The sequence below is a fragment of the Rhinatrema bivittatum genome, unplaced genomic scaffold (assembly GCF_901001135.1).
Source record: "Rhinatrema bivittatum unplaced genomic scaffold, aRhiBiv1.1, whole genome shotgun sequence".
Lineage (NCBI taxonomy): Eukaryota > Metazoa > Chordata > Amphibia > Gymnophiona > Rhinatrematidae > Rhinatrema > Rhinatrema bivittatum.
Window position 1 is genome coordinate 220,323 of NW_021820664.1, and position 12,340 is coordinate 232,662.

Genomic DNA, 12,340 nt, shown 5'->3' on the forward strand with positions numbered 1-12,340 from the left:
TCTGCAGCGGCCCTAGTCTTCCCGACCCCGCTGCTCCTCTTCTGCACGTGGCTGAAGCTCCTCTTCTACCCACGCGACTGACGCACCTCCTCCTTCCTCCCCGTGCGGCTCCGGCAACATTTGTCTTCCGGGGCAGGGCGGGCAGGAAGGAAGTAGGAGGAGCACCTGCAGTGGCTGATACACCTCCTTCCTGCCTGCGCGGCTCCAGCGACATACGTCACTGTGACGCGCAGGGCCGGTGCAAGGGTATTAGGCACCCTAGGCGAAACGTCAGCTATGCCGCCGCCCCCCCCCCCCCCCCCGCCTCCACACACAATTAACTTACATTGTGCATTAATGAAAATAACGAAGTCTGTATTTATAACAGAACACTTATTTGACATTTTATGCCATGTAAACCATTGAGATGATTTGTCTTATCGACGGTATAGAAACTTTTATAAATAAATAAAAATAAATAAAATAAACATAAACCAAAGCTATACTTGTTGCTCAAACAAAAAAAGCAGACACATCACATAATATTAAATAATTAAAATGAGAGTCAATCAAGAAAAATAAACTTAAAAAGCCATCTTTACTTACCCCCTCCAGCAGCTCTCTTACTCCTCTTCCATGCAGGCTGTAGTACACACCAGAAGCAGCAGTAGTGGCTAAGCTCTATACTCATGGTCCTCTTCCTTAAGGCCCATGTCTCTCACACACACACCATATCAGTCATGCCCCCATGACCAGTTTCTGTCTCTCACACACCAATCATCTCCCAAACAGTCTTTGACAAACACACCAGTCACCTTCCTGAACAGTTTCTCTCATGCCATACACACACAGGCTTCCCACTCCCGGGTTCCACTTACATATATGGGCTTCTCACTCTCTTAATCACTTTCTCTTTCTCACACACACTCACCAGTCTCTCACTCTCATGCTTGTTCTCTCCACATGCACAGGCTTCTCATTCCCATAATCACTTTCTTTCTCTCACACACATACACAAACACACACACCAGTCACCTGATCTCTCTCATGCATACACATACACAGGCTTCCCACTCCCATGTTCTCTTTCAGATATACAGGCTTCTCACTCCCATGCTGTATCTCACACACTCCCAGCTTTCTCACTCCCATGCTCACTCTTCACATGCACAGGCTTCTCATTCCCATAATCACTTTCTTTCTCTCTATCACATACACACAAACGCACACCAGTCACCTGTTCTGTCTTACATATACAGGCTTCTCCCTCCCATGCTGTGTCTCACACATACCCAGGTTCTCACTCCCATGCTCACTCTCTTCATGCACAGACTTCTCATTCCCATAATCACTTTCTCTCTGTTACACACACACACACATACACCAGTCTCTCTCTCATTTCCATGCTCGCTCTCCAGGTGCACAGGCTTCTCATTCCCTGAATCACATTCTCTCTCTCTCTCACATTCACATACACACCAGTCACACCGTCACTTTACCAACCAGTCTCTCTCTCATACATGCGCACACACACAGGCTTCCCACTCCCATGCTCTCTCACATAATCAGGCTTCTCACTCCAATGCTTTCTTTCACATACACCCCCACAACACCAGGCTTCTTACTCCCATGCTTTCTCACATACCCAGAGTTCTCACTTCCATGCTTTTTCTCTCTTTCATACACACACACATAAGTCACATCCCTGACTGTCTCACACTCTCACACATCAGTCATCTCCTTGAGCAGTCACTTTCATTGTCTCTCTCACATATACACATACATCAGCTCTCTGACCAGTTTCTCTCAATCACACACACATGCTCTCGATCACACACAGGCAGGCTGGCTGCTTCTCTCTCTTTCTCTCACTCACTTCCTCTGCCCCCCCCCCCCAAATGGTAGCTGCTGCAGCCTCCTCCAGCCCCCGCAGGCCAAAAAGGAAGAATCCCATCGGCCGCGGGAGGCTCATGCTGCTGACTCCTTTCCCGATTACCGGCTGCTTCAATTGCTCGGGGGCCGATGCTGCTGTCGCCGCTATTTTTTTCATGCGGCACCACTCTTTCTCCTTCCCGCGCATCACTTCCTGTTCCAGGTTGGGGGGGGGGGGCGGGAGGAAGAAAAGGGCAGCCGCGTATGCCACAGCTTTTTTTTTTTTTTTTGCACTGCTGCCGTTCCCGCTGGGCTTGAATGTGCTGATAGCCCAGCGGCAACGGCAGCAGGGAAGGAAGAGCAGCGGGAGAGACCGGGAGCATGTGAACCGCTGGGGGAGGTCAGATGGGTCTTTTGGGGCGGGCTGCCGGCAGCGGCTCTTTTATTTTTATCGGGGGGGCGGCGGCTTAATGCAGCTCTTTTCATTTTACCGGGGCAGCGGCTGAGCGCGGCTCTCTTAATTTTACCGGGGCAGTGCCGCCTCCGGAAAGCTGGCGCCCTAGGCGACCGCCTAGTGCTTTCGCCGGCCCTGGCAACGCGCTAGCTTTTTGGGCCATGTCTCTTCCCTTTTGGGGTTGGAGGAGGCAGGTCTCCAGCTTTGCCCCGCCTCCCCGCAGCAGCCGCGGTGCCGCGGACCGGCAAAAAACCCCAACGGCCCGGTACTGGTCCGCGGACCGGTGGTTGGGGACCCCTGCTTTAGGCGACCTCTGTGTTTTGGTCGTTCGACCCCCGCCGGGGTCGCGACCCACAGGTTGAGAACCACTGAACTATAGTGTTAGGTGATTTTAGTCTACACATGGATACCCATCCCCTATCTAACACTTGCCAAACCTTAATGGATGCCATGACAGCACTTGAGTTCACAGTAATTACAGATAAACCAACACACAGAGCCGGACACTCTCTCGACCTAACTTTCATAAACAATAAATACCTAGAACACCTAGCAACTAGCTATACACAAATCCCTTGGTCTGACCATTTCCTTATTCAATCAAACATTAAAATTCTTCACCCTCAGACCATACTAAAACAGATCCCCATAGAACTTAAATATCGAACACCCTATAACTGCGAGGAACTAAAGGACAAATTAGAAGAAGAACTAACCCACATACCACCTACAGACTGTTGCCTAGCTACAGATCGTTGGTTAGAATCAACAGAAAAAATAGCCAATGAGGTAAACCCGATTAAAACATTACATATCAAAGAATCAAAACAAAATAACCAATGGCATAATGTAAAAATAAAGGATGCAAAAAGAAAACTCAGAAAATTCGAAAAAACCTGGAGAAAAAACAAAACAATTGAAAACCTAACTAAATTCAGGAAACACCTAGCTTACTACAAACAACTAATCTTGAATACTAAAAAAGAATACTATAGTAACAAAATAGAAAAATTCGCCAATAACCCAAGGACCCTCTTCACGATAGTAAAAAATCTTACAACTGACAAGCAAGAATCACCTCAAAGCATACCTGAAACAAAATGTAATGATATAGCCCAATTCTTTAGTGATAAAATATCAAACTTAAGAAATAAGCTCCCAAATAACACCAAACAAGCGAACACAATGCAAAAGAGAGATGTCAACCCATGGTCAGCATTTGTAGAAATATCACAACTAGAAGTAGTCAATGATAAAAAAAAATACAAACCCCGCCCCCCACATGATTGATACTATACCCACAACAGAAATACAAAAGATCACCAAGGTAGTAGCCCCAATTTTAACTAATATCATAAACCTATCCCTAACAGAAGGAATAATGCCAGACATACTGAAAGGGGCAATCATAAAACCAATAATCAAAAAGAAAAACAGTGACCCCCCTAATTCTCAATAACTACTGCCCAGTCTCAAACCTCCCATTAATAGCCAAATTAATAGAGAAAGCAGTGCAAAAACAGTTAGCCAAACACCTAGACCAGGGGTGGGCAATTAATTTTCCCATGGGGCCGCATGAGAAATTGGGATGGTTTTAGAGGGCCGGACTAATAGAATTAACTCAGTTCTACCCAATACTGTATATAGTGTATATATACTATCCCTTCATAAACAAACAGTAAGTTAAATACAAAGATTCAATGAAAATATGGAGGACCTAATTATATCATTATTTAATTATGAGATGATGAACTTTAATGAACTTGTGATTGTTCACTTTAGAAAATTGTCAACTTTTACAGTGTTTAAAAAACTAACATCACATCTTGAATGTTTCCCTTACAGCTCATCCTACTAAAAGATATTTTCAAATTCTGATGTCACCTCACAGTAACAGCAGCAGAAACACCTTCCACTGCCAGGCACATTGTGAACTAACACAAAACCCCGCAAAAAAGACACTCAAAATCTATACTGCAATCCCATCATAACATAACAGTAATAACACCAAGGACTCAAACAATAACCCTACCAGTGAATAAGCAAGGGTAAATATTACACTGGGTCCTAGAATACCAATACACCACCTACTGAGGAAACAAACAAACCAGATTGCTATAGATCCCTATGCTAGCAGAATCTCTCATCATGGTCACACATACAGAGCAGAAACAGACTCTCACCAAATACAGAATACAAAATAAAGGAGCACAAATTAGAAAAAACTGAAATGGAAACCCCAAGAAGCCAGACTCTGTGTATTAATAATGGAAAAACAGAGCCACCATTCCTCATAAAACAATAAAATCAAGAAACATAAAGCATCAGTTATAATAGTAAAACCATACTAATAAAAGAATATTTTAAAACTACTGATAAATAGAATTTCTATTAATTAAAATCATATACATTTTTTACAATTTCCCAAACACCAATAAAATATTTCAAAACAGCACATATATCAAATAACTCCCAATAATTAAAACTAATAAGGATTTTAAAAAAGGCATGGAAGCTCTTGATTTCCAGTCACCCTGATATTGTCGAGGATTAGGAGGTTATCCTCTCTCTCTCACACATACTCACATGTCCATTCTCTCTCACACATACACTGTCACATATATACACATTCATGCTCTTATACCCACCATAACCTCTCGCTCTCACAGACACTGACACACTCTCAGGTGTAAGACACTCTCTCCCCCAACACACACTCTCCCCCACACACTCTTACTCCCCTGGATTTTCTCATACACACTCATGCTCTCGCTCTCACTCTCACTGGCTCCCTCACATACACACAAACACATACACCCAGGCAAGCTCCCAATCATTCTCACACTGACCCGCAGGCAGGCTCCCATTCATTTTCACACCACTCCTTCACCATCCCCCAGGCATGCACACATTCATTCTCACACACACAGACACCCAGGCAGGCACCAATTCATTTACACACACACATGCATCACACACAGGCAGGCACCTATTCTCACACATACAAACCCCAGGAAGACACCCATTCATTCTCCTACACAGACACACCCTCAGGCAGGCACACATGCATTCACACACGTACACCCCCAGGCAGACTCCCATTCATACACATGCACACACTAAAGGCAGACCCCCCTCTCTTTCTTTTGCCAGCAACCTCAGAGCCTCTCTCATTCCTCTGCTGCCACTGTCACTGCTGCTGCATGGCTATTGGGGAGGCACTGATTGCTGCTACTGGCACTGAAGCCCATTCTGCTGCCTCCTCTCTGCAGGACCCGTGGGCTTCCACTTCCTCCGTGCTGATCTCCTACATTGTGAGATCCGCATAGAGAAAGTGCTACTCTTGCACATTCCCAAAGATTACATGTGCCAATCAGTAAAAAGTAATTGGTTTGTTTTTTTTTACTTTGCTGTCTGATCTTAGTTTTCTAATCGGTTGGTCACAGGATTTTTTTTTTCCACCTTTCCTTTCTTATTTTTTTTGCCAATTTCTTTTATATTGTCTCTTTTTCTATTTCTTTTCTCTCCATCTGTCTTCTTCCCTCAAAATCACAGTCAGGTTCTCATTCTCACATGCCTTCTCTCTCTCTCACACAGACACACAGGCTCGCACTCTCACATGCTCTCTCTCATACAATCATTCATACACACAGTCTCTCACTGGCACATGCTGTCTGACTCACACACACAGGCTCTCTCTCACTCCCACATGCTGTCTCTCTCTCTCACACACATACAGGCTCTCACATGCTGTCTCTGCAAACATTCAGGTCCTCACTCCCACACACAGTCTCTCAACTCATCTCATACACGCGCACACACACACCCTCAGCCCTCTCTCTCACCTCTGGGCCTCCTCTTCACGGGTCGCTGCAGGTTGGGCTCTGCAGCGGCCCTGGTCTTCTCGGGCCGGCGGCCCGTAAGCGCTGCTCCTCTTCCTACCGGCACGCGGCTGATGCTCCTCTTCCTTCCGGCATGCGGCTGATGCTCCTCTTCTGCACGCGGCTGATGCTCCTCCCCCTTCCTGCCCGCGTGGCTCCGGCAACATTTTTCTTCCGGGGCACGGGGGCAGGAAGGAGGAGGAGTATTTGCAGGCTTAGAGCGACCTTTTTTTTTTTCTGGCCGTGGCCGATCTTCGGCGGCTGTATGAGCCTTCTTATCGGCCACCAGCGGCTCGGCGCCCCCTAATGCTAGGCGCCAGTGCTTCCACCGGCCCTGGTCTCAGCTCCTGTCCGATTGGCTGGTGCTGGGCATGCCTTGCCCAGCACCGGCCAATCGGGCAGCGTGCCTTCGCTCGAGTCACTCCCTCCCCCCCACCGGATGCTCGCTCTGCAAGGGAAGGCAGCGTGCCTCATTCTCTGTCTGCTCTCAGTAGTGGGCGGGCCGGATTCGGCCCGCGGGCCGCCCCTTGCCCAGGTCTGACCTAGACGGTAACAACATACTGTACCCTTCGCAAACACTACCCTCCGTAAACACTACCCTCCGTAAACACTACAGCACCGAGACATTACTTCTCTCATTAATGACAACATCTTAAGAGGTTTTGATAACAGCAAACACTACATCCTTATAATGCTAGACTTATCCGCAGCATTTGATACGGTAAACCACCAAACATTACTTAAAAGACTAGAAGAAATTGGATTATGTGACAAAACGATTAACTGGTTCAAATCTTACCTCAGCAATAGGTTCTTCCAAGTCCAGATAAAAAACACTCTTTCAAAAAAACTTAAACTCGAAACCAGAGTACCCCAGGGTTCAGCTCTGTCTGCCACCCTCTTTTTAATATATACATGCTGCCTCTATGTCATCTACTGGCAGGACTAGGGATAATTCATTACATTTACGCTGATGACATTTAGTTAATTCTACCAATAGATGACACAATTGAAAAAACACTAGGGCTAGCAAACATGTATCTTGACATAATAAAACAGCTACTAACCCAAATGGAACTGGTTATTAACATTGATAAAACAGAATTCCTACACCTTGAAAGAAGACATACTGAAATCATCAAAACCCCAATAACTCTAGGAAATAACCAGAAAATAGAACTAGCCAAAAAAGTGAGAAATCTGGGAGTAATAATGGATCCAGAAATCAATCTAAAACAACACATATCCATAAAAGTAAGGGAAAGTTACGCAAAACTCATGATCCTTAAAAGATTGAAACTATTACTCACACCTGCCCACTTCAGAACAATTCTACAAACACTTGTTTTCTCCAGTACTGATTACTGCAATGCACTCTTACTAGGACTCCCCAGCTCATCAATAAGACCACTTCAAATACTGCAAAATACTGCAGCCAGAATACTAACAGGAAAAAAAAGAAGGGACCATATAATAGAAACCTTAGCAGAACTACATTGGTTACCAATCGAATACAGCAGAGCTTTCCAAACTTTTCATGTTGGTGACACACTTTTTAGACAAACATAATTTCACGACACGGTAATTCAGTCTACTAGTAAACCAGAGGTTAAAGGTTAAATGAACGAAACATATTTCGACAATTTATGTATGTTTCCTTAAATATATACATAAATAAAATGTTTCACGACACAACCTATCGTATGAAAACCTTAAATTTATATTAAAAATATATATTCCAAGATTCATGTTATTGTTATAATTTGAGAAACAATAATAAAACATTGTCCCCCACACACTCATCTCTCTCCTCCCCCCAGCACATGTCTGGCCCCCATACACTCATATCTCTCCCCCTCAAGCACATGTCTGGCCCCCACACTCATGTACCTCGTCTTTTTGATTGTTGCCAGTTAAGTGCTTCACTCCCTTCCATGATCACCAGACACTGCTGCTTGCAGTCAGGACTCCTCATGGCCAGGCCTCATCGGCAGCAGCAGCCAATGCAAGGATGGCTGGGCTCGTTCCACCCACCAAGCCCCCCAAAAAAACGCGATTGACAGCAAAAATCACCCAATAATAAGCAACCCATAAACTGAAAAAAAAAAATGAATCTCTAGGAAAAAAAAAGCCCAAACTCGCATCAGAGTTGACCGGGCTTGCGCGACACACCTGCACACTGCAGGCGACACACTAACGTGTCCCGACACACAGTTTGGAAAGCTCTGGAATACAGGATAAAGTACAAAGCCTTATGCACCATACACAAATTAATATATGATAAAGAAGCCGACTGGCTAAATGCAGCCCTACGAGTCCATGTCCCACAAAGGAACCTTCGTTCAGTTAACAAGGCACTACTAACAATCCCTACAGTAAAATCGGCAAAACTAACCCAAGTAAGAGAAAGGGCTTTATCACTGGCTGAGCCCTTTCTATGGAACACAATGCCCACTGAACTCAGACTACAGAGTGATATCAAATCCTTTAAGAAAACCTTAAAGACATGGCTCTATAAGCAAGCCTTTCCAAAAGAAACAGTGGGGTGGAGAAGGAAAATGAAAAATACAGGAAAGCGCAGCTAAGAATAAATGACATCACAATATGATAAATACATAACACAGTTAAGAAGTAAACCGAAATAAAGCATCTCAATAACTTTCCTCGACTAATCCACCACTACCCAAAAATTTGATTTTATTAATGTTGTTGTAACCGTTCTTAATTGGCACTTGTTAGAATGTACGATAAACTACCTATATATACCTTATTTTGTGCCTATTTGTAAACCGTTGCGATGGTACATGACTTAGCGACGGTATAGAAACGTTTTTAAATAAATAAATAATAAATAAATAAATGATCAGTAATGACACAGGGGCGGATTTTCAGAGCCCTGCTCGCGTAAATCCGCCCAAAACCAGGCGGATTTACGCGAGCAGGGCCCTGCGCGCCGGGAAGCCTATTTTACATAGGCCTCCCGGCGCGCGCAGAGCCCCGGGACTCGCGTAAGTCCCGGGGTTCTCCGAGGGGGGGCGTTTCGGGGGCGTGTCGGCAGCGTTTTGGGGGCGGGTACGGGGGCGTGGCTACGGCCCGGGGCGGTCCGGGGGTGTGGCCGCGCCCTCCGTACCCGCCCCCAGGTCGCGGCCCGGCGCGCAGGAGGCCCGCTGGCGCGCGGGGATTTACGCCTCCCTCTGGGAGGCGTAAATCCCCCAACAAAGGTAAGGGAGGGGTTTAGACAGGGCCGGGCGGGGGGTTAGGGAGGGGAAGGTGAGGGGAGGGCAAAGGAACGTTCCCTCCGAGGCCGCTCCGATTTCGGAGCGGCCTTGGAGGGAACGGGGGTAGGCAGCGCGGCTCGGCGCGCGCCGGCTATACAAAATCAATAGCCTTGCGCGCGCCGATCCAGGATTTTAGTGGATACGCGCGGCTCCGCGCGTATCTACTAAAATCAGGCGTACTTTTGCTTGAGTCTGATGCGCAAACAAAAGTAGGCCTATTCGCGCTTTTTGAAAATCTACCCCACAGCGAGCAGGTGTCAGTGCCCGGTGTTACTATGATCAGTAATGCACAGGGAGCAGGTGTACGTTCTGGGTAATGCCAGCATAAGTAAGAACATAAGAAGTTGCATGCTGGGTCAGAATGCAGGTCCATCGAGCCCAGCATCCCATCACTGACAGTAGCCCATCTCAATATGTAGTCCAATTTCTTACTTTTTGTTCCCTGTGAAAAGTATTGGGCTTCCTGGAATCACCTGTGTTGTGGACTTTTCCTCATGGAACTTGTCCAGTCCCTTATTAAACCCCGCTAGGTGAGATGCTGTGACCTCATCCTCTGGCATCAAATTCCACAGCTTGATCATGTGTTCAGGGGAAAAATGTTTCCTCCAATTTATTTTAAATCTGCTACCGACTAGTTTTCCAGGAATATCTCCTAAGCCTAGCCAGTACTGTGTATTACTATGATGAGGATTCCCTCTTCAGAATGACAGAAGATTAATATAAAATGTAAGACTGAATGAGACTGGAGATGGGGAGGGGTGCAGTGTATATATGTAATTAGTGCAAGAGCACTCACCAGAAACTGTTAGAGTGATGGTCATTGCAAAGTCGTCTCCTGATTTTGTTTGTATTTCCACGATGTAACGTCCGCTGTCACTTGTATTTACTCTTGAGATTTCCATGGAACTGTTTGGAAATGCCCTCATCCGACCTTCATAAGAGGGATTAATTATCATACTAGGATGAAAAGCTGACCCATAATCGAGGATCGCACCATTCATATAGTCCTCTCTTTTGTACCAGGAGAAGCGCCAGATATCCCTAGTGAATCTGACAGAGAGCAGGACATCATCTCCCACCACTGGGGTTTCTGGCACTGAGAAAATAGCTATCTGGGCAGAAATCTGATGGCTCCATAAAGCCAGATACGCTGAAAGAAAAAGAGAAAATGGAAGAGTTTAGAAACAGTCACAGAATAAGGAGAAACACAAAGGATCCGCCTAACAGTCCTGCTTTTCTACAAAAAATCACAACCCACCCCTCCTCAATATCCCCTACTACATCCAGCAGGAGGGCTAAGAAAAACGTGACACTATTCAGCTTGTTCTCCCTGTGCTCTCTCTCTGTATACATTAGGGATGTGCAGTCATTTGAAATGAGAAAGGACATGTCGTTGGCATTTCCTATGTTTTTCATATCATTTGGAAATGAAATGAGAGGAAGAAAACCCCCAAAATGTAATTTAAATTTCATTTTTTGCATACTAGTAATGTGTACGAAAGCAGTTTAGTGTGCACTCTTCACAAATATTGTGCAATAAACGCATTTCATGCATGCCATTCACAAATAATGCTCATTAAAAGAAAAAAGTAGGCTACATATGATGCTACATAAATGTAAAAAAATGACCTGAAATAAAACAAAACAATTTATTCTTTCATTGTGCAACCCTATTGTACACCTCAGACACAACTAACTTTTTATTTATTTATTTATTTATTTGATTTACAAAAATTTCCAGCCCCCTCGTAACAAAAAACTTTGTGCTGGGCAGATTCCAAATGAACAATCATAAATTAGAAACAAGCAAGCATAGAATGAATACATACAATATAAAACCCCCAGCCAAATCTATACAGCACATTTAACCTAAATATTATTTTCAGCAATGAAAAGTTTCACTATAAGGATGCGCCTTCGGATGTTTGTGAAAGGCCTTTAAATCAGCAGTCGTTCTAAGATCAGTGGGTGAAGCATTCCACGTTGCTCGCCCAATAGTTGAGAAGGCTCTGTTTTGGGTTCTAGCCTAGTAGGTCGGTTTTATTGTTGGAATAGTTAGCAATCGTTGGCTAACAGGCTGCAGCGAAGGTGAGGGAACATAAGGAATACATAGATTTGATAAACTGTAAGGAGCAATCCCATAACCAACTTATGAACCGGATTTCAAATCATTAATTTCAGTCTTTGTTCTATGGGAAGCCAATACAAATCCCTCAGTAAGGGCGAGGCGTGATCCCGCTGATGACCCCCTAACAAACGTTTGGCTGCAGAATTTTGTAATACTTGGACCAGTTTGTACCTTCTGGTTCTGTTTTTTGTTCAGCTTTCAAAAGAACCAAACAAGGGAAGCAACGAGTAACCCCAAACAAGCAGCAGGGCAGAAAAAGGTGATCAATCACCATGTCCATGAAACAAAAATTAGAAAAAGAAAATGAGAGAAAAAAAAATAGAATCAGGTGTAGTTTCTATGTGCAAACCCCTAAATAAAACCCCATGTAATACGTTCTCTTGAATAGGAGAGCTAAAATCTTTATCACGGTGAGCTTGCCAGACTTTGTGCTGTATTCACCACAACGTGGCCACAGCAAATAAACAACATCCACAAGACTGAAGTTTTTATTGCTGACAACTTTCACAGCACTGTAACAGTGAGGCTGATGCTCCCGGCTTTTCATAATGCTATAGTTAAGTGACCAATCCAAATTAAACTAGCAGGGGACACAGAGTCCAGCTGCAGAATCCAGTTTTGTTCTAATCCTAAAAAAAAACAAAAAACCTACTAGAAATTTTCTCAGGAAGGGATTTGAACCCTCATGTTGTTCACTTGGTTGGACTTTGAGGTGTATTTAGCAGGGCATGCTGTAGCGCCAGCCCCA

General features: G+C 44.7%; 1 protein-coding gene across 2 annotated transcripts in view; it reads right to left on the bottom strand.

The window, feature by feature from the left end:
• LOC115081935 (carcinoembryonic antigen-related cell adhesion molecule 1-like) overlaps positions 1-12,340 on the bottom strand; it is a 130,889-nt gene that overhangs the window by 94,023 nt on the left and 24,526 nt on the right. For both annotated transcript variants that reach the window (XM_029586182.1, XM_029586183.1), the window contains exon 4: positions 10,261-10,614. In XM_029586182.1, coding sequence (XP_029442042.1) covers positions 10,261-10,614 — 354 coding nt within the window. The remainder of the gene's footprint in view (positions 1-10,260; positions 10,615-12,340) is intronic.